Raw genomic sequence first — 22,433 nt, forward strand, 5'->3', positions numbered from 1 at the left:
CGTTTTCTCTCCCTAGGTGTGGCGTGTGGGCTCTGTAGTTTGCGGCACGCAGCCTCTCTAGTTGAGGCACCCAGGCTCAGTAGTTGTGGCATGCGGGCTTAGTTGCCCCGCAGCAGGTGGGATCTTAGTTCCTCGACCAGGGATCGAACCTGCATCCCCTGCATTGGAAGGGGGATTCTTTACCACTGGACCACCAGGGAAGTCCCAAGAAATACTCACTGGTTTTAATTATTTCAAATATTTCATTTTTTAAAATATAATTTACAATTAATTATTTAGAAAAGTTCTATGTTGGGTTTTTTAAATTACAGCGATTGGTTTAATATTATAGATTTTGCAAACTTTCTACACATTCTATTTTTGTGGCCTGCTTGTTTAACTTAGACCATGTGCTCTGGGCCTCTTTTCATGTCAGTAAGTTGAGGTCTATACTATCACTTTTTAATGACTACATAGTATTTCATTGTATGGTTACACCATAATTGATGTAAACAATCAAAATTGTATGTAGGGGAAATAATACATACAAGAATGCAGAGCCCAAACGTGGGTGAGATGAGTGAGGTCCTAGGGTGTGACTCTGAGAGGGCGCACACCTGGGCTCCCCACCAGCCTCACCTGGTCCCTTCCCTGCAAGGATGGTCATCTAGTGGTATTTATAATCATTTAAAAAATTAGTGATGTTTGACTTGTTTTCAGTTTTTCCCCTATTAGAAATGAAATTACAGTGCATGTCCTTGTACAAATACTATTTTATAATTGTACAATTATTTCTCAAGGAAAATTCCAAGCATTAGAAGTGATAGGTCAATGGTAAATGCTCCCTAATATTTATCGTCCCCCCTGCCCTTCCTCCCCACCACACACATTGTACTGATTCATACCCTCAGTGTCTAAAAGTGCTTTAGGCTGTTTGGTGATAATTACAAACTAGGAAAATAAGAATTTTAGGGACACAATGCATGATTTGAATGCACATTATTATTCATGGAATCAATTTTTTAAAAATACTTTGCCCTCCATTGCACAAACAAGAAGATAAAAACAAAGCTATATGTCCTCCTATAAAACATTCTTTTTGCAAAAGAAGACCATTTATCAGTTCTACCTTTTATCTATTTGGCATGCCAGGAAAATTGTTTAAATTGCTTCTTTGGAGCTGGATGTGACATGTTCTGGATGGGGTTGGTTGGGTGTTACTTTAATGGAAACCGATAATGCAGCTGAGCTGTATAATAGACGATTTCAGGCATGGATATAGAAAGGACATGTTGGAGCTGTTCCTTAGTGTCAGAACTGTGCACCATGGCTGATGTAAATACTTATGTGAGCTGGAAGTTGTCAAGGCAACAGTCCTATTAATGAAGAATGAACCTCTTCTATTATCAGTGCCTGGATGATTTTTTTTTTTTTTTATAAAATGTGCCTAGTAGTCTCACATTGACATTTTCAATCTACCTACTCATCTTTCCTTTCTAGGCTGCAAAACTATTTAGCTCTATTCAATAAGCATGCATCCTTTCTCTGCCAATGAAAGTGGAATCACTGAAGAAAAAATAGTCAACTGTAAGGGCAGTAAAAATACTAATTTATAACAATTACCTAATATAAAATTATCGCCCTTTTGATATATGCTTTGGCTAAGGCAGAGCCTGAAATTGACAGGGACTTGGTCGGTATCTGAGCAGGCCAGAGTCTTTAAATTAACATGTCTTTATGATTTAATGGAGTACTGCCAACATATTTATAAGTAAGTGGAGTGTGACATGACTGCTTCCTTCTCCTGGTCAGACTGTAAATTTAGACTCCATTTTATTGTGTGCACACTGGATACTTAAAAAAAAAAAAAAGCTGTGGTTGAATTGTGGGCTTTAGGGAACGCTGTTGTCTTGAAGAGCCAGAGAGACATGTTAAGAGGAACGATGGTTACAAATGTCTGGGTACCGAGCATTGTGCTTCCTGGGTTCTAGAGAGAAGGAAATCATTTCTTTAAAAAAAAAATACTTTCCCTTTTTTTATGAGAGTACTTCTTGTGTTTTGTCAAGCTAACTAAATGGGAAAACTTACCTTTTCAATCATGGTTATCAGCAATCCATTCCTTTCAAAATCAGATGTTTGTTGTCTCTTCCACACAACTGGTACCTTGTTGCTTGTTACTCACAGTCACTAGTCGTTCTCTGGGTTCATGACTTGTTTCCCCTGATTTATACCTCGTAGCACCTAGCAACATAGTAGGTACTCAGAAATTACTTTCTGTTTATGAAATTAAATAATAATCTTCTATTGTATTCAGTCATATCTTTTAAATAATTTTTTCTGATAATAAAATTTAAATGTTTGATGTAGAAAATTTGACAATAAATGTATGAAGAAGAAAATAGAAACCACTCATAATCCCACTTCTCAGAGTTAACCACCATTGATATCATGGCATATTTATTTCATCAGGACATCGTTCAAAGTTCTGTTTCCTCCTTGATAAGATAGAATCAACACCGATCTGTGCAGGTCATATGTATAAGGACAAGTGACACATGCCAAGAAGGGTACAGGTAGTCCAGGGGAGATGTTAAGATGCTAATTGAAATTAAGGGGACAGTTGTAGTCCAAGCAAAACTTGGCCCTTTTCCTGTGTCACTGTGGCAATTCCAGGATCAACAAGAAGTAGCAGTCAATCTGATTTCTCATTTCTTAACTTCTATCTTTAGACTACATTACTGACAAAACAGATTTTGCCCTCAGAACAAGTTTTAGCACAAGCAGATGTACAATTTTCTTTGTTGATGGTAATCCTGGCTTGCTTCTTTGTGCCTTTTCCTATTGGCACATAGGGAAGAGAGAGCCGTTTCCCAAACTTACGCAAAATAGGCAAAAGTCCATGGGAACTAAAGATGTCATAGTGAAGAGACATTGTGTATGTGTATGTTTTATTCTTGGCAGTGATGGGCCAGTTTGGGTGTCGCTTTAGTCCCCTCCAAGCATCTCCAGGTAAATATGATAAAAATGACAATAATAAGAACAGAGAATAAAGTCTCATGCACTGAGGATAAAAGCACCTTTAGAGAATTTGGCTATTTTTAACAAACAGAAACAATCCAAGTAAAAATAGAATGTTTCTCATAGAGTCTCTTAGTGACCCCCTATCATCACAGTCCCAGCATCCTTTCCACCAGATAAACCCTTAAGACCCTCTCACATAGGTGTTCATAACACCCCACCCCACCCCCGCCTTATCCACAATCCTACATACATATATCAAAAGGCAGGTAATGGGGAAATGCCCTGTTACCAAAAGGATGAAGCTGGGATGGAAGTTCCAAAATGTCTGAAAATGGAAACAGAATAAGTTTTTTCTCATTTAAAAAAAAAAATGGAGAAAGGACTTCCAGTTTCTGGTTCTGCATGTACGGAGCTTGGAAGTCACCACTCCATCCTAACAACAAGGAAAAAGCTGAACTCTGAAAAAGCAACTGTTCTTGGGTCCATAAGGGAGGACACGGGGAAAACTGCTGTCCCCCAAGATCAGAGAAACAGGTGAACACAGGGAGTTTTGGCTTAACGGAGCAGACTCATGAGTGAAACTGTCAAGGGAACCAGTGCTGGGGTAGGGAAACCTGAACTGTAGTTGACAAATTATTGGAAGCTCAGTGCAGACAACTCTGAGAGTTAAGAACTCCAGGGGGACCCAGTCACAGGCCTCCCCCCCCCGCCACAATACTGTGAGATTTACATCTAGAAACTCAACCAGGTTCCCACAGTAAATACTGGAGAAGAATCTCCTTGGGCTTCTGGCAGGGGGAAGGTGAAAGGAAGCATTTTGAAATAAGCCAGAGTACTGTGCTCTTAGTAAGGCCTGACCCGAGGGGAAACTGACTAACCAGAGCCTAACCTTGTAGGCTATTGTCAGGGCCTAACTGACCTGGAAAAGGGAAATGCTCAGTCCCACCTGGCTCTAGTCTTTCTCATGGGGAAGGGAAGTACCCAAGTCTGGCCCACTTTAGCCATCCTGTCCCATAAAAGGGGGGAGAAAGAAAGTGAGTAACACTTGTAAAGTTCACACTCCAAAGACATAGATTTACTGAAATACTGAGACCCAATCATAGGATTAAAGTATGCTTTCCCTCCCCTCATACCTCACCACCACATTACTAAAGTCCTATTTACAGCAGTTTCTTTTACCCAGTACATCATGTCCAGCTATCAAGAAAAGTACCAAAAGGAAAAAGACACAATTTGGAGGCACAAGCAAACATCAGAACCAGAACTGGCAGGGATGTTAGAATTATCAGACTGGAAATTCAAAACAACTATGATTTATATTCTAAGGGCAATAGTGGATAAAGTAAAAAGCGTGCATGAACAGATGAACAATATAAGCAGAGAGATGCAAGTTCTAAGAAAGAACTAGAGAAATGCTAGAGATAAAAAACACTGTAACAAGCTCTGATTGAAGGGTTGGTAGAGAGAGGACTGGGGGCTGGGTGCAGACAGCAGGTGGCCTGTGCCCATCCTCCTTTTCTGTCCCCACTCAAGTCCCTGTGAGGGGACCTTCTCAGAGCACCATTTGAGTACCACTGTGGCAAAGGAAATCCATGTATTTTGAGTTGGACTGTGCAGTCAGGGACACCCATCCAGGATTGCATGTTTGACTGCATGATTACGAATGCCACACCACACATGGCAATCAGAGTTCTCTGGCAAACAGAGATGGACTTCTCTAGAAGGTGACCCGGACAGAACAAGAGCTTTGGACAGTGTTTTTTATCGCTAGCATTTCTCTGGTACTTTCTTAGAATTTGTATCTCTCTGCTTATATTGCTCATCTGTTCATGCATGCTTTTTTACTGTATAGCTGATTCACTTTGTTATAAAGCAGAAACTAACACACCATTGTAAAGCAATTATACTCCAATGAAGATGTTAAAAATAAAAATAAAAATAAATAAATAAAATAAAATTACACTGGCCAAAATGAAAAACAACAACAACAACAACAACACTGTAACAGAAATGAAGAATGGCTTTGATAGGCTTATTAGTAGACTGGACACAGCTGAGGAAAGAACCTCTGAATGAGAGGATATATTAATAGGATCTTCATAAACCAAAAAACAAAGAGAACAAAGACTGGAGAAGAAAACAGAACAGAATATCGAAGGACTGTGGGACAACTACAAAAGGTGTAACATCTGTATAATGGGAATACTAGAGGAAAAGAAAGAGAGAGAGGAACAGAAGATACTGAAACAATAATAACTGAGAATTTTCCCCAAATTACTGTCAGACACCAAACCACAGATCCAGGAAGCTTAGAGAACACCAAGCAGCATAAATGCCAAAAAAACTACACCTCAGCATATCATTTTCAAATTACAGTAAATCACATTTTTCTCAAGCTCACATGCAACATTCACCAAGATAAATCACATTCTGTGACATAAAATGCACCTTAACAAATTTAAAAGAATAGAAATCATATAATATCTGCCCTCAGACCACAGTGGAATTAAACTGAAAATCAGTAACAGAAAGGTAACTGGAAAATCCCCAAATATGTGGAGATTAAGCAACACACTTCTAAAGGACTCATAGGTCAAAGAAGAAATTTTAAAAATATTTTGAACTTAGGTATTAACTAGACTTTTTGTGGTGATCATTTCACACTATGTACAAATATTGAATTATTATGTCATACATCTGAAACTAATACAGTGTTACATGTCAATTATACCTAAATTAAAAAAATATATTTTGAACTAAATAAAAGGGAAAATTTAGGGGATGCAGTGAAAGTGGTGTTGAAAGGGAAATTTATAGTATTGAATGAATATATTAGAAACAAAGAAAGATCTAAAATCAATAATCTAAGTTCTCACCTTAGGAAACTAGAAAAAGAAGAAAAGAAGAAGAATTAGAGCAAAAATCAATGAAATTGAAAACAGGAAATCAGTAGAGAAAAATCAACAAAATCAAAAGCTTGTTCTTTGAAAAGATCAATAAAATTGATAAGCCTCTAGCCAGGCTAATAACAAAAAAAGAGAGAGGGGACATCACTACAGATACCATGGAAACTAAAAGGATAATAAAAGAATACTATGAACAATTCTATGCCCACAAATTTGATAATCTAGATGAAATAGACCGATTCCTTGAAAGGCGAATCTGCCAAAACTCACAGAAGAAGAAACAAACAATCTGAATAGGCCTGTATCTATTAAAAAAATTGGATTAATAATGAATAACCTTCAAAAATAGAAATACCAGGCCCAGATTTGTTCACTGGTGACTTTTATCAAACATTTAGGGAAGAAATTATACCAATTCTCTATAATCTCTTTCAGAGGATAGAAGCAGAGGGAATACTTTCTAAGTCATTCTATGAGGCTAGCATTACCCTAATACCAAAATAAAACAAAGACATAAGAAAACTACAGACCTGGGACTTCCCTGATGGCGCAGTGGTTAAGAATCCACCTTCCAATGCAGGGGACACAGGTTCGAGCCCTGGTCCGGGAAGATCCCACATGCTGGGGAGCAACTAAGCCTGTGTGCCACAACTACTGAGCCTGCACTCTAGAGCCCACGAGCCACAACTACTGAGCCTGTGTGCCACAACTACTGAAGCCCTCATGCCTAAAGCCAATGCTCTGCAACAAGAGAAGCCACTGCAATGAGAAGCCCGTGCACCGCAATGAAGAGTAGCCCCCATTTGCCACAACTAGAGAAAGCCCGCGCGCAGCAACGAAGACCAAATGCAGCCAAAAATAAATAAAATAAAATAAATACATTAAAAAAAAACTACAGACCTGTATCTCTCATGAACATAGATGCAAAAATCTTCAACAAAATATTAGTTAATTAAATCCAAAAAAGTATAAAAAGAATTATACACCATGATCAAATTGGGTTTATCCCAAGTATGCAAGATTAGTTCAATATTCAAAAATCAATTAATGTAATCTATCACATCAGCAGACTAAAAAAGAAAAATCATGTGATCGTATCAATAGATGCAGAAAAAGTATTTGACAAAATCCAACACCCATTCATGATAAAAACTCAGTAAACTAGGACTAGAGAGGAACTTTCTCAACTTATAAAGACTATCTGCAAGAAATCGACAGCTAATATCATACTTAATGGTGAGAAACTTGAAGCTTTCCCACTAAGATCAGGTACAAGGCAAGGATGTCCCCTCTCACCAATCCTAGAAATCTTTGCTAATGCAGTTAGGCAAGAAAAGGAATTAAAATGCACACAGATAGGGAAGGAAGATATAAAACTGTCTTTTATCACAGATGATATGATCTTTGTCTATGTAGAAAATTCAAAAGAATTGAGAAGAAACTCCTGGAACTAATTAAGTGATTATAGCAAGCAGCATTTGTTAGATAATTCGTTAGAAATGTAAATACTTGGGCCCACCCAAACCTGCCGAATTTGAAACCCTGCGGGTGAGACATGACAATCTGTTTTAACAAACCCTCCAGGTGACTATAATGAAAACTCAAGGTTGAGAATTGCTGGTGTAAGTCTTCTTCATGGCCCTTTATATGTCAACACAGATGACTTCATAATCCAACTTTGTAGGGTCAGTGCTTATGTTTATGTCTACAAAATTAAGCATCTTCAGTCTTGTTTTAAGCAAAATCGTGAAGTAGGTGAAACTTGTCTTTGGCATCCTATCACCTCTTTTTCTTAGCCCATTTTCCTGTCTTGCTTTCATCTATCAGGTCCCCTTTTTACCTCTTCATTGGCTGAAACTCAAGGGACTTCTCCTTTAGGGTAGATTAGAGGGCCCTAAGGAATAAGATCTAAAAATAAAATATCTCTAATTGTAAAATGTGGGACATTGGCAGACTCATTGGGAAGGAATGTGAAGATGGCATTGACAGTGACCTTCCCAGGGCCCAAAAATTGCACCTGATGAGCAGATGCCCATTCCCCTGACCTTCAGTCAGAGGAAGAGGATCCCCTTCCCTTGGCTGTCTGGCTGTCAAGAAGAGGGCTGATGCAGTTTCAGAAGATCTGGAAATGCCTTCAGCACAGGCATCCTGGCTGGATGCTTTTTGCATTTCCTCTAAGTATTACCTGTACCCTTTCTCCCAGTTGCACCTGTTCATTTTGTCATCCACATGGTACTTTGTGGCCTGTAGCTTCCCAATGAAACAATGGAAAGCTTTGATGAATATTCAGAGATCAGTTGAGCTTCCCCAGTGAGTCAGCTCTCTCCCAAGGGGATTAGATGGAAATAAGTCATATTAACTGGTGTCTGCTTGTCCCCAGGCTTGCTTTAAACTGATTACTGAAATTCATTCTCCTACTGTCTAGGACCACAGAACAAGATGGTCCACCAACCTATCTATCTAAGAACCCCAGTTGCCTAAGTGATAATTGCTAGAGTTCAAACAAAATGCACAGCCTTGCCTCTTACCCGAACTGTCCCTTTCCTCTCTGCACACACGTGCTCACAAGCAGATAGATGTGCATGTATACACACAAAGGTCACTGAGGCTCTCTGAGCCTGGCACATGTGTGATAAACTCAGCAAAAACCCTCAATTATTTGTTGTTACTGAAAATCCCTACGTTTGGCTTTTTCTTTCACAATGTTTTGAACTGCCTGAGTGAGCCAAATTCTCCCTTTCAAGTTATCAGAACTCAGCAGGTTCAGTGAAATTGCTCCTAAATAGGATGCTGTCTGGTTGAGGGGACTCATGGAACTTTCCAGAAGTAAGAAGCAGGTAGGTCAGAGTATGTCAAAGGTGGAATGAAAATCCTTTGAAACGTGGACTGATGAAGTTAAAAATGAATGTGGCTTAGAGTCTGCTAATCGTGCCCAGAGTTCCAGGGAGCTGAAAGAGGTGCACAGCTGAATCCTCAGAAAGATTTGTCTATATAAGCAAAGCGGTAGGGAGAGTTGAAGCAGATAGCTAGATATTCAACCATTCTGTGCTCCAACCTCCACCCCTGTTGTTGAGTGAAAGGCCATGTGGGGGAAGAGACTAATTAATGAAATTGGCCATCTTGGCTAATCAGACCCGCTGGAAAATTGTTCTGTTAGCAACAGGCTAAATGTTGTTTCTAGGGAAAGTAAAAAAGGCCAATGATAGTGTTCATCTTGGGATAACTACAAAATTATTGTTAATGCCACCTCTGAGCTGCAGTTTTAACTGCAGAAGTCAGGCAATCCCAAATTACTGTTCCCGCAGCAACTATAATTCAGCTGACTCCACAAGACTTGTTGTAGACGAGGGACATACTTCTATATTATCGTTGTTGGGAGAAGTGCAGTTCTTTTATTTATATCCAAGCAGTGGAGAGTTTTATTTCATAATCTTCTTTTGGAAATGTGGTCATTAGAGACTGACAGAAGTCCTTCTGATCCACTGAAAATACACACTTTGATGTATGGATAAACATTCATGTAGCTCAGAGCTTCACATTCATAAGGTCATTGTAGCCTCCAGGACAGTAAAATTTGAAAATCCACTATCTCCCTAAGGAATATTCAGAATTTGAGATTTTGAGCAATATAATCCCAGCAATCAGGCTACCAGGACAAAGAGGAGATGGTGTACTACAAAATGGAAAATATACCCTCATTTAAATATTCATAAGACTTAATCTGTTATGTTGATGGTGATGAATTTGTGATTTTAAATGTAAATGATCTAGAAACCTTGGTTTGCTTTCAAGCATTTTCTTGTCAGTAGGAAAAAAAACCCTTGGATGAAAAATAATGAGAAAAGTTGAGCACTCCCTTTCCCTGTTCCCTGTTCCATCAGGCCCTAGAAGATTAGGTAGAACACTCTTGCTTGAAATGGAAAATAAACCAATCTCTCATATGGTGGCAAAAGACTCAAGGAATCGCCCACATGGTGGCTAGAAATAGTGTGTCAGAGAGGAACAGAGCATGCAAAGGAAAGACACGGGCTTGCCCTCAAAGGAAAGAAAACAATGAACAGATTCAGATTCCTCGCTATGGCTTAATCTTATTAGACTCTTAGACTAATAAGTAACTTAAAACTTAATAAGAGTATAAACATATTTTTTAAATAGCGTAAGGTGATAGAACAATAAGAATGAAATGCAAAGGGAAATTGAAGTCTAACAAATAAAAACAAAAAACAACATTAGTACAGAAATGAAATATAAATTGGAAGTGTTCATGTATATGAGACCCTATTGAAAATCTGTTTACCAACAATAGAGAAAACTATTGATATAATCACAGTAAATACAGATGACAGACAAGGAAATTAAAGGCAGAGAGAGGGAGAGAGAATCTAAATGATATGAAAACATTCAAATATTATATAATATGAGGATAATAATTGGAGTCCCTGAGTAGAGAATCTAGCAAATGGAACAAAAGATATTTTGAAAGATACAGTAATATAAGAAAATTTCCCATAAATGAAGAAAGGACCAAATCTATTCCAAGAAATATAACACAGAATGCTCAAAATGCAAACATAACTTAGTTAAGCCGTTAAAATCCAAGGATAAAGAAAAAATTCTTCAGGTGTCAAAATAGAAAAGTCAATTTCCCACAAGGGAGAAACAAAATCAAGATGGCTTAGATTTCTGCGTTGCCACATTCACTGCTATGCTGTCTGCACATGGTAAGAGAGAGAGACCCAGGGATGTTATATCGAGCCAAGATGTTGTTAAAATATGTAGATGACAGGGAGACATGCTTGATACTGAAGAACTTAAGCAACTTTGAGACCTTTTTGAAGAACATATTTGATAATGGGAGTCCAGCCAATTAAAAAAATCAAAATAATTCAGAAATGGAGAAGTCATGGTAAAACAACTGGTGAGAACCACTAGGTAAGTTTAAATGTAGAACTAATTCTCAATAGCTATGGGAATTAATGTTACAGTAAAAATAATAACTAAAAAATATGAAAAATGGGGACCAGAGATAGAAAGAAGTGGGAAAGTACTTATGTTCTCTTCTCATCTTTCCCAATAAGGAGTCAATCAGTATTGTCTAAAATTATATCACGTATTAGTTTAAAGTATAAACACATAATTATTCCAATTCTTAATATTTTATATTTTTTTACCTTAGAATCATCATTTAGGACATAATAATTATTACAGTGCAGAAACTTTTATTTGAAGCTTATCAATTCTTTCTTTCATTTTTAGTATTCAATTATAATAAAAATTTATACTTTTTATTTTAAAAAATGGCACCTAGCGTGTGGTCCCATTTTACCAAAGTCTGTCTGCACATAGATCTTAAATGATCTTAAATGGCTGCCATGATGTTCATCTCACATTAATAATGATTATTTCTAGGTTGTGAGGCATTTTTTAAAAACTTTAATCTTTGTACCTTATAGCACTAAAAAATTATTCTAAATCATTATGCTTTGTCTTATGAGAACAACTGTGTGAATTTTCCTAAAAACTAGAAAAAAATGCCAAAAATGACTGATTGTGTGATATGAATATTTGGAATTATTTTCTTCTTGGTACTCTTCTGTAACTTTTTAAATTTAAAAAATTAAAGAATTAATTAATTAGTTAAGCATGGGTAGAAGGTAAGGATAAGGGAATATGGTACCATGTGTTTAAAGACATTCCCATCTGCTAAAGTCCTTTTTGGGGGGGATTGAGTCCAGGTAGCACTGAAATCTCCTTCAGATCAGTCTTACTGAACAGTGGTAGAAATCACTAGCTCTCGATGAGCATATCTTTTTTTTTTTCCTTCTTTTTAAAATTTTGTATTTTTTTTAACTTTTATTGGAGTATATTTGATTTACAATGTTGTGTTAGTTTCAGGTGTACAGCAAAGTGAATCAGTTATACATATATCCTTGATGAGCATATCTTTATGGGGATGGCTTAAGGGACAATTTTCTTTCCACCAGAAGGTATGGAACAGATTGCGGCATGAAAGAGGACAGGAGAGACACCCTTTGGAAAACAATTGCACTTTGGGGCTCAAACATTTTTTTAACAGCTTTGTTGAGATATAATTCACATATCATAACATTCACTCTTTTAAAGTATATGATTCAGAGATCTTTAGTATATTCACCAAGTTGTGAAACCATCACCACTGTCTAATTCCAGAACATTTTCATGACCCCCAAAAGAAGCTCCGTACTCATTAGCAGTCACTGCCCATTCCTTCCTCCCACCAGCCCCTGGCAGTCACTAATCTACTTTCTGTCTCTGTAGATTGGCTTATTCTGGACATTTCATGTAAACAGAATCATACAAATGTGGTCTTTTGTGACTGGCTTCATTCACTCAGCATAATGTTTTCAAAGTTCCCCATGTTGTAGCATGGATCAGCACTTCATTTCTTTTGAATGCAGAATAATATTCCATTGTATGGACATACCACATGTTGTTTATCCATTCATCAGTTGATGGACATTCTGGTTCTTTCTACTTCCTGGCTATTATGAATAATGCTGCTATGAGCACTTATTTACACGTTTTTGTGTGGACATGCGTTCTCATTTTTCTTGGGTATATACCTAGAGATGGAACTGCTGGATCATGTGGTAATGCTCCACTTAGGAGCTCAAACAATTAAACTTTCCTGTTCCTTTTTGTTCCCAGGCAGAAATGGTGCATAGTGCTTTCCAGGCCCAGCGAGCTTTCCTTCTGATGGCCTCTCATTACCAACAACCCCAAGAGGTAAGAGTGTATCCTGAGAGCCAGGGCTGCCTAGGGAATGGGCAGTGTAAGATAGAAAACAAGGAAGCAACAGAACCAGTTACTGTGAGAGAGATCCCGAAAATGAGATGTATAGCACTGCAAGTTCTGTCCCTAATCCAGATCATAGTATGAAACATTTCTTCTGTCTTTATAATCTTATTATGGCCAAATTCATACTGCAACAATCAACATCACCAGTTTAAAAGGTCAATGTATTTATGTCATCTGTATCCTATTCTTTTTACTGGTCTCACAACCATTTTATAATCAAAGAAGTATTTGCTACTAAGTTTTAGTTCATACTTTGTGCTGCTTTGTTTTTAAAAACTGTTCACATCTATCCTCACCTGTAAATTCTATGTATGAATTTGATTAGTTCCTATTTAACAAATAGCATTGTTAGGCTCAGGGTGTAATGAATGAAATTATTCATTAAAAAGTAGATCTACTACTAGCATACCTTGTTAAATAAGAAAAAATAAGAATTGTTGTTTTGACTAAATGTTCTGCATCTGAAGTTTGGTAACAACCATATAAATATAAAAGATAATTGAAATATAACACAATAGCTTAAATTTAATAGCTCACTTTAAATTCTAAAACAAACTCCTAAAGTTGAAAAAGTTGGGCTGAGAATCCTAGGAAGCTAGGATTTGACTTTCAGAGGGTGAAGCTCGGCTTCATAAAGAACCAAGACCTGGGACCTTACCCTCCCTGGAGCAGTAGTTCCCAGGCCCTCCTGTGCAATGGAATCACCTGGGAAAGTTTTTCTAAATACCAGCGCCTAGATCTCGCTCCAAGAGGTTCTGGTTTAATTGGTCTGAGGAGTGGTCTTGGCCTTAGGAGGTTTATGGGTTCCACAGGTGATTCTAACTTGCAGCCAGGGACTTCCCTGGCGGTCCAATGGCTAAGACTCTGCACCTCCATTGCAGGGGGCGCGGGTTCCATCCCTGGTCAGAGAACTAAGATCCCACATGCCGTGCAGTGCGGCCAAAAAAACAAAAAAACAAAAACCAGATAACTTGCAGCCAGAGCTGCCAACCCCCACCCTGGATGGATGTATCATGTCCCTCGTGGGAAATGAGGAGTTAGCACACAGTCGAGGCAGGCAGCTTTGTAGGGATGGAGATAGTCTGTGTTCCATCGTGGATGCAGTCTCCTCCTTGGCTTTCTCAATCCCTGACTTTTTTCTCTTTGCAAAAGAGGACAGTGAAACTAGGAAATCACAATGTGATACAGCCTTAGCCTACCTTTTCTGTGATTGAAGTGAGAGGAGAGGTGGCTTCATTGCATCACTGAGTCTCAGATGGAGGAAAGAACCATCACTTTTCTGGCCGGTGCTCCACTCAATCCCTTTTCTAAGCACAGAACAAGAGGCCTCTCCATTGGCCGTGCACATAAAAGTCACTCATTAAATATTGGATGATAAAGTGAGCGACTGAACAAATGAATGAATGTACTGGGACTGTGGCATCCCCAAATAAGCCATAGTCAGGGATAATGTGTGACTTAGCATGTGGCTATGCAGATTCTTGGGTGTAATATCTGGAGCTGCCCCTTCTTACTCCACTGCATTCTTGATGAAAGGGAGAGGAATGGATGTTTCAGGGGACTCACATCCAGGAAAGGCATTCGTTGGAAATGTTCCCTATGGCACTTATCACAGTACTCCAAGAGTAATAAGCCCCAGAAGATCAATAGGCGAAATAGAAAGCAATTTTTTGATGCCCACCTCCCTTTCTGTGCCCTCCCTCTTTACCCAGAGCACTGTCCTAGTTGCTTCCACTCAATAGAAAAGCAGGTTTGAGAGGTCACCACTACAGTGGTGATGAAAATAGTCCACCAGGCCTAGACATTCCCGGTGTGCATTCTAGAAGATACATCATAAAGATTATCATAAAACAGATTGTATCTTCTCGTAGGAACAATGTTATAATTGTCCATGCCTTCCTCTCTTCTTTCAGGAGAATACTAACTCCTGTAATTTCGACTCTCATTGATATATGATAGTGGTCCCCAAACTTTAGCGTGTATGAGAATCGCCTGCAGGGTTGTTAAGACACAGATTGCTGGGCCCCACTTACAGAGTCTCTGATTCAGTAGGTCCTGGTTGAGGCCCAAGAATCTACATTTCTGAAAAGTTCCCGTGTGATGGTGATGCTGCTGGGCCAGGGACTACACCCTAAGAGCCTGTGGTGTGTGGATGGCTCTCAAAGTTACGCCTCTAGCCGCCTCTAGATGACTACTTCTCAAACTCTAATCTTCATCTGAATCACCTGGAGATCTTGTTAAAGTGCAGCGTCAGGGTCAGTACATCTAGGATGGGGCCCAAGAGTCTACAGTTTTAACAAGCTCTGATGCTACTGGTCTGTTGCTACATTTTGAGCAGCGAGACAGGCGTCCCCACCAGCACAGAATCCCTTCATAGTCAAATAGCAAACTCATGTTCTTTTCTCCTAGCATGTCTATATCAAAGCAGACTGTGTTACGCTACGTTAACAAACATTTCCAAAATTTTAGTGACTTATAAGAGCAGAGGTTTATCTCTTGCTCACCCTACATTCCTGTGTATGTATGAAAGTAAGGTGACTTACTTTCTAGAGGATGTTATTAAACAATTACTCATATAATTATTTACTTAGAGTTATAATAGGGCTCTGAGAGAAAATGGTAGAAAATGAATCTTTAAAAGGAATATCAGGCATTGGGAAGGGAAGGTATTTTAGGGTAGGAGGACTTCCCAAGGGGTACCTCCCATCATGCTAATGAAGGTGACCACTTATGCTGCGGAAGCATAAGGCAAGGCCAAACCAACATTAGTCACCTATGGTCTGAGGGTTGTGTGTGTTAGATGCCCAGACTGGGGCTGAGCACCTGGCCAGCTGGAAGCTAGCAACCTCCTAGAACATCTTGGAATCCACAGTGATGCAAGCATGCAATTAATCAGTCAGCAAATATTTATCGAGTGCTTATTATGGGCCAGGCCCCCTAGGAGATGGGGCAGGGCTTGGGAAAACACATAGAGAGTATTAGATGGGAAGAGACCTTAGAAAGCATCTCTTGCAGCAATCTCAATTTAAAGATGAATCAGAAGAGGTTCAGAGAGAGGGTAACTGGTTTGCTAACTAGTCCCAAAGCTGGTGAATTGCCCCCCAGAACTCTCAGCCAGCATGCTTCACCACTACACAGCTGTCTCCAGTGCTCTTCACTGTTGCTTTAAGCCAGAGTGTCAGCCTTCAAAGAGATTAAATTTTGTAGAGGGTCACCATCAAAATGTAAAAGTATTTTATATTTACCAATTATAAGCAAACAGCCAATCAAGCAAGGTAAACCATTAGTACTACCGAAATTCGGGGAAGTAGGGATCTTGCAGACAAGGGTGATCAGGAAAGGCATCATGGAGGAGATAAAATGACAGTCCAAGAGCAGTAATGCAAGTGCTTCTGATGTAATTACACTAATATTAATAAAGTGGTGAATTTACTTAGCACAAACTCAAAAAAATATTTTCCTGGATTAAATATGTTTGGGAAAATCCCATACTCTGTTCACTGAAGAAGCATGTAAAATATTATTTAAACCTACATTTTCCCAGACTTATTTGACCATGCAGGCTTTTTGTAGAGGGACATCTGTTCATGTCCTGTGGGAGGCTGGTGTACATTTCTTTTAAGTTGTTCTAAATGCTTGATAGTCATTGCTTTTGGTAAATTCTAACTATTAGCAGGGATTCTAAGACCAACTCCAAGAGTCCCACGGCCTAACGTACATACATGCCCAGTATAATCCTCTCCCCTTGAGTGTAGGCATGAGCTGTGAATTTATGGGATATCGATCCTTTGATTAGGTTTATGATCAGGGTGATGGGATAGTCACTCCAGTGATTATGTAATGTCACATAAGACTGTCATTGTGGCTGTAGAGAGATTCTCCTGCTGGCCTTGAACACATGAGGTACCACATTGTAAGAGGGCAGCCTCTAGAAGCTGAGAGGGACCCTCTGCTGACAGCCAGCAGTAAAACAGAGACTTCAGTCCCACAAGTGTAAGAAATCAAATTCAAATGACTGTGTGCACTTTGAAGGGGACCCAAAGCTCCAGATAGAAATGTAGCCTTGCCGACACCTTGATTTCAGCCCTGTGAGACCCTGAGCAGAGAATATAGCTTCACCTTGCCCAGAAGCTGTGAGATGCTAAATGTATATTGTTTTAAGCCACTAAGTTTGTGGTAACTCATTATGCACCAATAGAAAACTCATCCAGATTGCCTTGATTCCCTACTCCTTGCCAGACTCTAAAACAGTTAATTGGTTTTTTAAATAAGGCCGTGAGCCACAGACCAAAATGTGAAGCCACCCTACCATTTGCTTCTTCTTCCCTGTCCCCCACCCCCATTCCTCCACCTTCACTCCTCCGTTTATCCTGGAAGAAGTAAGATAAAGAGATTCGCCTACAGCCCTGATTGACAATGATGACAATCCAATTTCAAATTTCCTTTCTCATTTTGGACTAAGAAACACGTTTCTTATATTCTCTATTATGAAGGGTTTCAAATTTTTCAACCTTGACCCGTAGGAAAAAATGTATTTTATTTCATCACCCAGTTTCTCAAAACAAGTTATCCTTATCATGTGCAGTTCATTATGATATATTTCATCTAGTCCATTCTATTGCTCTGTTCTTTTCTTCTTTTTTTAAAGACAGTTCGTGACCCACTGAATCGATTTCATGATTTACTACTGGGTCATCACATCTTGCACTTTGAAAGCACCCCTCTCGTATTACAGACATATTACAACGCTCATGATATAGATCAACTTATAAAACATGTGCAGAACATGCTTTTCTTCTCTCCCCTTGTTGTAATTTATAAAAATGATCTTTGGGCAAAAGATTGTTCTAGTCCTTACAGTATCATTGTTAAGAATTTTAGTGACAATTTAAAAAGCCTGTCTTTTCCCAGTTGATAGAAGGAGTCTCACATGGAAAATGGCCAGGAAATCCCTCTTCTATACGTGCAGAATTTTTCAAGGGACCCGGGTGCACTTAACTCTCCATTTACTTTTATACCAGTTGGATCTAGGGAAAATAGGATATTTCTAATTCACAAGCATGAAAACTGAAGTTCAGTGACACATTAATGACCTGGCCATGGGATCTAGACCTGGGCCCATTACTTTACTCGCCATCCAAAGTTCTTTTCACACTACACATAAAAAGAACTGCACTGCACAGTCATTTATAGGAGTTACATGGCCAAATAAAACTGTAGAAAGTGTTTAGTTAATTGGGAGAGGGGAAATGATTTCTCTTGGCATTGAGACATCTCATATCACCAGGGAGAGATGTGAAAGATAATCTTTAATCATCTCTACCATGAGTGGCCCCCAGATTTTAGCCTGAGCTGAAAATGTAACTTCTACTGGACCAGTGCTTCTGAAGCCCTGGATGGGCACCACCCCCAAGGAAGGCTATCGCCAGGGGTTTTGGGAGGTCTTCCACCTGGGCCCCTCCACCTCTAGCCCTGGTTAATTTCGGACAGGTAGGAAGCACTGGTGTGGTGGAGAACCACGTCTGTTGTGCTGTAAGTCAGAAGGCATTGCCTTCCTTCCTACGCACACTTTCCATATTTTCTCCAACATGCCTTATGCTGCTAAGACCGGACAATGAAATTGTGTGTGTGTATGTGTGTGTTTGCATGGAATTAGTGTGTACCGGTTTCTGACTAAAGGGAAGTTTAGTTTCCAACTAAAGGGAAGTTGGAAAGTTTCCAACTAAAGGGAAGATAATTTATGGTCATTGACTGGTCTGTGGATTTTACTCTATTAAAAAGACTGGAAGTCTGAGTTTTTTATTCCTCCAGAAGTGAGAGAAAGAGTTTCTACTACCCCTCCCTCTCCTTTTCTGTCTTTATTTGGGCTTGCATTTTCAAAGGAAATAGTGCCTTCCTGTGCCTGCAGCAAGAATCTAAAACACTTTTTGTCCTTTCATTGTTTAAACAGTCTGAGAAATTAGAAGGGAAAGGAAGATGAGAGACTCCTTCTGTCCATTCCTCCCTCTAGTGATATGCGTGCCCCAACACGGTGCACTGTTCAGAGCACTCAGTAAGGATTTTCTAAGGCATGGGGCAGTAATCCAATTTGTTGATAATTTATTTATCTTAAACTAAGCCAGAAAGCCTAGTAGCGTTAACCTTAGGACTTGAGCTAATTACGTAGGTGCACTGGTAGATCCAGATTACTCATGGGTTTATGACCGTATGTTTGAGATTTTCATAAAACGTATTAATTTGTGGGGGTGGTTAAGAGGAGAGACTCTGGACTTGGGCCTACCTGGATCTGAGTCCCAGATCTTCTGCTCATTAGCTCTGCTAATCCAAATGCAAGAAAAACAAATTCATCGGTGTCTCCTACATTTGGGAATCTTTTCTCTTTTTCTGGGTGACTACTGGCAAACTAATCTGGTAAAGTCCACAAGACATTCCCACTGAGCCACTCTAACCTAACCAACTTGTCAGGTTACTCACTTAGGAGAATGCAGTTGAACTCTCTTTGCCCATGTTTCCTTATTTTCTCCCTTCCTTCCTTCCTTCCTTCTTTCCCTCCTTCCTTCCTTCAGCATGCAGGATCTTAGTTCCCCAATCAGGGGTTGAACCCATGCCCCCTGCAGTGGAAGCACGGAGCCTTAACCACTGGACTGCCAGGGAAGTCCCTCCTTATTTTTAAATAGGGATAATAGTTCCTATCTCACAGAGTTATTGTGAGGATTGAATGAGAAAAAGCATGCAAGGGTCAGGTGACTGAGTAGGAGAATTCAGTATTAGTCAGGGCAGTCCAACTGCTTTAGGAAAAAGTCCCTAATTCTCAATGACTGAACATCGTAGACATTTTTTTTCTTACTCACCTAAGGTCTTCTCTGGTGTTTTTGGTTGACAGTCTTCCATATGGTCATTCAGGGAACCAGGCTTCTTCTATCTTTCAGCCCCTACCTGGCCCTAAGTCCTTAGCCGTTGAATTGGGAAAGAGAATTGGGATCATTCCTGGGAAGGTTTTATGGGTCAGACCTGGAAGTGGCATGTGTCACCTCTACTTTCATTCGGTCTCTTGGACATTCCTAGCTGCAAGGGAGGTGGCAAATTTAATCAACCTGTATGCTGGGAAGGAGGAATTCACAGATTTGTTGAGCATGTCGCCAATCTGCCAGAGTGGGTAACTTGGCTTGACTAAAATGAAATCTTTCTCAGTGGAAATACCTTTCTAAACACTCAAGTGGGTTTTCCAGGCTGATCCCCAAGTTCCCATCCAGAGAAAGACAAGAAAACTTTCAAATCTAGCTGTTGAATTTATTTTTATTGTTCTTGGGTATATAGAGAGAGATAGAGATATAGATGCATGTATATAGATATCTCAAAGTTTCTTTTAATTAGAATGAGTTCATCCTTTTTTGCCTCTGTAATGTTTTACCGTAAGGTGTAAAATTATTGTCCCATATTTTAAAATGCCGAACAAAGTAGTCATGTGACTTTGATCTCAGAGCATGCCTTGGGTAAATTAGGTTGTACTAGTGGCAGGTCTGGAAATTGTAAAGGAAAAGCAAACAAATGAACAAAGCCAAACTCCTAAGTGTTCCTTAAGTCCGTGCCCAGAAAATGTCACAGCGTAGCTCAGTCAGGATTGCTGAATCTTCTTGAAAGATTTGGCCATGATTAGTGCTGCCAAGTTCTCTTGTTAGGGGACATATGACAGGTAACATAATGCAATAAAATAACTCTGGCCCTAATGTAAAATGAAACACCTACTTTAAAAGATTGCCTTAAAGCTTTTTGTCTTCATACAAAGGTATCAAGAAAATATTCTGTTGAGTAACTGCTATTAATTATATGTGCTGAGCAAGTATTTTTAATGGATTTTTAAATATGTAATTCTACATTTATCTGGAAAACAGGAAAATAAAACTGCAAGAAAAATAAAAATTAACAGGTTTTCATCTTTTGTGTCATGCTCAGTTATGTTTTCATTTAACAGTGGTATTTCCCAGTGGACAGAATTTCAAAAAGGAATAGCACTTTAGAATCTAACCAGTGACTCACTTTATGGCCTTTTCCAGATTAACTCTATATTTTCACTTCATAAATATGCATAAGTTTTGACTCATTAATATTGCTAAATGGGTGGTTCTCTTTACTACCAACCCAAAAGCACTCAAAGGCAATATATGCTTTTAATTTCTAGAGAAGAGATAGGCTTAAACCCGACGGAAACATCTGCTCAAATACAATCTATGAAGAGCAGGTAAAAACTGGTTACGTACAGATACCTACAGGATTAAGTTGTTTGTAACCAGCAGCTTCCTGAGTAGTATTTCATGTTATAGTTGGAGAAGTGAGGCAAAAAGAAGCCTTTGCTTTTCATATGGGCCTTTCCAGGGCCAGAACATTACCTTGGTAATTACACCCTGGCTCCTTGTGAAGGCTGGTGTAGATGCTGGTTAATGAAGAATAAAGCACCGGGGAAGGAAGGAGAGGAAGAGGTTTGTGTGATATCATCAGGGTCTGCTTGAGTTGACAGCCTGAAGCTACCCAGTCAGGGCTGAATCCCAACAGGAAAGCTAATCATTAGTTTATCAGAATGCAGAGAGGAGGATAATCAGAAAAGAGGGTAATTCTGTCATTCTTCTGCCAGACTGTTTGCTTTAGCAACATAAAGCTGTGAATGAGCCTGTGAGCTGTGACCATGGGTTAGTAGCTTTATAGGTATTTAGAAACCCAGGACTGTGGAGGCAGAAGGGATTTGCTAAGATCCTGTCCTGTTGGACATCACTCATGGTGACTTTTTTTTTTTTAATCTGATAAGGCACATTAGCTCATTTCTGTTTGTGTAAGACATGAATTAGATAATGAATGGCTTCGCAAAGGAAGCGAGGTGGTTATCACACACAGGGGATTTGGGGGATTATCTGAGGGGGTAAAGGTTAATAAAGAAGGATAATATCCTTTGTTTTATCAACTATTTCATACTAAGTTTGTTACAATTCCAGACTGCCTTGATGGCAAATTCTATATAAAGGTTAGAACTACGTATATGTCTAGGGAATTTTTCATACTCCATTTAGTCAAGTGTTGGGATCACTTTGTATTTTTAATAAAATGATTTTCAACTATTTCTCATTCTCCACTGTGAAGCTTCATATTTGCTTGCTAGACACTATAAATCTGATATTTCAAAATTGGTAGGGCATGTTTTTCTCTTGCGGCCTGATTCAAAAATTAATTTTAAAAGTGGTCATTGATGTTGTTCAACAAATCTTTTTAAAAGCCATACATATTTTGGCCTTTGGATTTGGTACTTGTTCATCATTTCAGTAGCCTTAATGTGAGTCTTCTTTGCAAGACGTAGCTTCTATCATCTGTACAAAGCTGTATATGCGAAAATAGCAGACAGGGAGAAGGTAATTCCAGCTGACATTCCAGTCTGGATCCGCTGTCATAAATTACTTAGCAGAGGGCATGGTCCGTTACTTTTTATGGTCATGTTCTATATTTGTATGTGCTGTGGGTCGGATCACATGACAAAAGCATCATTTGATATTAGTGTTTATGTGCACCAACTAGTGAGGGCTGGATTTAAGCTTCACTGTGCAGCACTTTTAATTTGTATACTTAGCTCTTAATTGAAAATGCAGACACTCCCCTAAGTACTAAAATTACAAATAATCCAGAATAAATTTTATATAATTGTTTTTA

At 39.0% G+C, this 22,433-nt stretch overlaps 1 protein-coding gene across 1 annotated transcript in view; it reads left to right on the forward strand.

Moving 5' to 3' along the window:
* CAP2 (cyclase associated actin cytoskeleton regulatory protein 2) overlaps positions 1-22,433 on the forward strand; it is a 148,380-nt gene that overhangs the window by 41,492 nt on the left and 84,455 nt on the right. The window contains exon 4 of the mRNA XM_061194845.1: positions 12,594-12,671. Within this exon, the coding sequence (XP_061050828.1) occupies positions 12,594-12,671 (78 nt within the window). The remainder of the gene's footprint in view (positions 1-12,593; positions 12,672-22,433) is intronic.

This window comes from Eubalaena glacialis, chromosome 7, assembly GCF_028564815.1.
Source record: "Eubalaena glacialis isolate mEubGla1 chromosome 7, mEubGla1.1.hap2.+ XY, whole genome shotgun sequence".
Taxonomy (NCBI): domain Eukaryota; kingdom Metazoa; phylum Chordata; class Mammalia; order Artiodactyla; family Balaenidae; genus Eubalaena; species Eubalaena glacialis.